At 38.7% G+C, this 2,696-nt stretch overlaps 1 protein-coding gene across 1 annotated transcript; it reads right to left on the reverse strand.

Moving 5' to 3' along the window:
* Nucleotides 1–642: 642 nt before the first annotated feature.
* On the reverse strand, nt 643–1,708 carry LOC115178628 (oocyte zinc finger protein XlCOF6-like; the record flags this gene model as incomplete). Its single annotated transcript, XM_029739881.1, has 3 exons — nt 1,698–1,708; nt 1,075–1,513; nt 643–990 (listed from the first exon to the last, which is right to left on the reverse strand). Coding segments are annotated over exons 1-3 (798 nt in total), but the record flags the coding sequence as incomplete, so codon positions are not given.
* Nucleotides 1,709–2,696: the final 988 nt, after the last annotated feature.

The raw sequence follows: 2,696 nt of genomic DNA on the forward strand, positions 1-2,696 counted from the left end.
AAAGACAATTAGCACTTGAATGTTGTAAAGAAATACTGGAGTGATGTAGGATTGTTAATAAAATTGATTGTAGACCAATTTATTGTACTGTGTCCATGTGTATAGGCTGCAAGTACGTTGAAATGAAGCTGTTTTCAAGTCATTGAAAAAACGACCAGAAAAGACCTCTTTTCAACTTTCACTTTCAACTACAACCGAACATATATTGGACCTCGGGCATAGTCTTATTTTCAACGTCTTTTCAATTACATTTTGCTAAATGAGAATAGTGCAATGTCAAAACACAGTTTTAACGTGTCCAAATCAATAACCAATAAGCAGAAACAGTTGGTGATATATTGAAAACCTAAACATTTTGAAGTGTTGCATTTGATTAAAGTGGGTCGTCAATGCGGAAAGTGTAACACAACTCTTTTTTTGTTAGTCACTTTTTGTTAAATCACATAAATTGTACTCTTCCATTTCAGAGCCTGGATTTTCCACCTGAGGCTAATGTCCATATCATGTTGAAATCAATAGAACAGGGGACAAACGTTTAGGGTTCTACATTGTGACATTATTAAAATACTCCTACTACAATGTTAAAACATTCTACATTGTGACATTAATTCATTGATATCATGAAACAACTCCTTCATGTATTTTCTGATGTTTAATCAGAAGGCTTTTACTAGAGTATCTCTTCCCACATTGATCACAGCTATAAGGTTTCTCTCCTGTGTGTGTTCTCTGATGTGATACCAGGCTGTTTGACTGAGTAAAACTCTTCCCACATTCAGTACAGCTATAAGTTTTCTCTCCTGTGTGTGTTCTCTGGTGTACAGTCAGAGTGCTTGATGTAGTAAAACTCTTCCCACATTCAGTACAGCTATAAGGTTTCTCTCCTGTGTGTGTTCTCTGGTGTACAGTCAGAGTGCTTGATGTAGTAAAACTCTTCCCACATTGATCACAGCTAAAAGGTTTCTCTCCTGTGTGTGTTCTATGGTGTACCTTCAGACTGCCAGAACAAAAAAAACTCTTCCCACATTGAGTACAGCTATATGATTTATCTCCTGTGTGTGTTCTATGGTGTACCTTCAGATGGCTAGAATGAAAAAAACTCTTCCCACATTGAGTACAGCTATATGGTTTCTCTCGTTTCTCTCCTGTGTGTGTTCTCTGATGTGATATCAGGCTTCTTGACTGGGTAAAACTCTTTCCACATTGAGTACAGCTAAAAGGTTTCTCTCCTGTGTGTGTTTTCTGGTGTCTCTTCAGACAGCTAGAACGAAAAAAACTCTTCCCACATTGAGTACAGCCAAAAGGTTTCTCTCCTGTGTGTGTTCTCTGATGTGATATCAGGTTACATGACAGGGCATAACTCCTTCCACATTGATTACAGCTAAAAGCTTTCTCTCCTGTGTGTGTTTTCTGATGTTTCTTCAGACAGCTAGAACTAAAAAAACTCTTCCCACATTGAGTACAGCTAAAAGGTTTCTCTCCTGTGTTTGTTCTCTGATGTGATATCAGGCTTCTTGACTGGGTAAAACTCTTCCCACATTGATTACAGCTAAAAGGTTTCTCTCCTGTGTGTGTTTTCTGGTGTCTCTTCAGGCAGCTAGAACGAAAAAAACTCTTCCCACATTGAGTACAGCCAAAAGGTTTCTCTCCTGTGTGTGTTCTCTGATGTGATATCAGCCTTCTTGACTTGGTAAAACTCTTCCCACATTGAGTACAGCCAAAAGGTTTCTCTTCAGTGTGAATTCTTTGATGTATTTTAAGTTTTACTGATGAGGTGAATCTTTTCCCACAGTCAGAGCAGCAGTGAGATTTCTTCCCTGTGGGTCTCTGCAGGTGTTTCTTGAGGTGTTCTGATCTGGAGAGACTCTTCTCTGCCTCTTCAGCATCATGAGGTTGTTGAGGTTCCCCAGAGGATCCACGATAGTCCCGTCTCTCTCCTGTGTGAACAACAAAGTCATACAGATGGTTAAATGCCCACAACAGCAGAAATCCACTGTTTATTTGAGGTAAAAAGGGATGACCAGAAAGTACCCATGAAGTTGTACAACATTTGCCAAGACTATCTTAAGACAGTCAAGACCAGCAGTGAGCCAGATGACTTTTGGCCTCCAATATAGGCCCCTTTCTGTGTTTGCTAAAATTGCAGCGATGCACACGCAATTTGGTTGTAGAAACTCCTCCATTCTAATGAGGAAACCACTAGTTATGGATGTAGTATATCTGGTAATGAGGAAACCACTAGTTATGGATGTAGTATATCTGGTAATGAGGAAACCACTAGTTATGGATGTAGTATATCTGGTAATGAGGAAACCACTAGTTATGGATGTAGTATATCTGGTAATGAGGATGTAGTATATCTGCCTGGAGCAAAAATGGTGAGCAAAGATTTTAGTTTTTCACAATGTATTCTGAATGTGAATGGGGGAAACTCAGGGGAGTAACCTCCATTTCCAGGTTGATGATGAGTGCATTTCACACTACTTTGGATTATAATTGTAAGGCTCATTTGAATGTCCCGCTTAATATAATGTTTGCTACAGTATTATGAATTATGTGTAATTATTGAAGAACCGTGTTAATGACAGTATCCATTTGGGTGTTGTCAATAAAGTTAAGATTCTATTTTTTAATTTCACCTTTATTTAACCAGGTAGGCCAGTTGAGAACAAGTTCTCATTTACAACTGCGACCTG

Source organism: Salmo trutta, chromosome 38 (assembly GCF_901001165.1).
Source record: "Salmo trutta chromosome 38, fSalTru1.1, whole genome shotgun sequence".
NCBI classification, from domain to species: domain Eukaryota; kingdom Metazoa; phylum Chordata; class Actinopteri; order Salmoniformes; family Salmonidae; genus Salmo; species Salmo trutta.